At 51.1% G+C, this 753-nt stretch overlaps 1 protein-coding gene across 1 annotated transcript in view; it reads left to right on the forward strand.

The window, feature by feature from the left end:
• HNRNPA1 (heterogeneous nuclear ribonucleoprotein A1) overlaps nt 1–753 on the forward strand; it is a 12,098-nt gene that overhangs the window by 5,568 nt on the left and 5,777 nt on the right. Inside the window, exon 10 of the mRNA XM_011992617.1 lies at nt 388. Within this exon, the coding sequence (XP_011848007.1) occupies nt 388 (1 nt within the window). The remainder of the gene's footprint in view (nt 1–387; nt 389–753) is intronic.

Raw genomic sequence — 753 nt, forward strand, 5'->3', positions numbered from 1 at the left:
ATACGTTCGTCAGCTTGCTCCTTTCTGCCCGTGGACGCCGCCGAAGAAGCATCGTTAAAGTCTCTCTTCTCCCTGCCGTCATGTCTAAGTCAGAGGTGAGTTAGGCGAGCTTTCCAACTTGAATTTTTTCGTCTCCCTTTCCTGAATCGGTAAGATGCGGCTTGGTTTCGTTCCTTGCACCAGCCGATTCTACAGTTAACTTCGGTCGCTGCCAAGGCCTACCCCTCCCAAAGTTCAAGTCGCCATTTTGTCCTCTTGATCGCCATGAGGCCGCTCTCCGCCAACCACGAGTTATCACGCGGGACTCGCTACTCGTAGCAAAATTCTTAGGCACACAGGATCTTTGTCTTTTTTTAAACCTTGCCTTGGTGAGCGAGATTTCTGAAGAGTGGTTAGTCCCATTATGGAGATGCACCCCTCCCACCCAAGCCTTTGTTGCGCGTGCGTCGGAAGACGACTAGAGACGCATGCGCTTGCGATTTCCCAGCACTCCCAACCCCCAGCATACTGCCTCCCTTGGTGGGGAGAAGCACGTGGCTTGTTGCGACCTGAACAAACAATAAGTGCTAGGTACACAGTTGGTGTCTAGTTTTTCTTTTCCTTGATGGAAATTGTTTCGTGTTGTAGTCCATTTAACACTTCCCCCTTCCCCCACTCCAGTCTCCTAAAGAGCCCGAACAGCTGAGGAAGCTCTTCATTGGAGGGTTGAGCTTTGAAACCACCGATGAGAGCCTGAGGAGCCATTTTGAGCAA

The sequence above is a fragment of the Mandrillus leucophaeus genome, unplaced genomic scaffold, assembly GCF_000951045.1.
Source record: "Mandrillus leucophaeus isolate KB7577 unplaced genomic scaffold, Mleu.le_1.0 Scaffold414, whole genome shotgun sequence".
Classification (NCBI taxonomy): Eukaryota; Metazoa; Chordata; class Mammalia; order Primates; family Cercopithecidae; genus Mandrillus; species Mandrillus leucophaeus.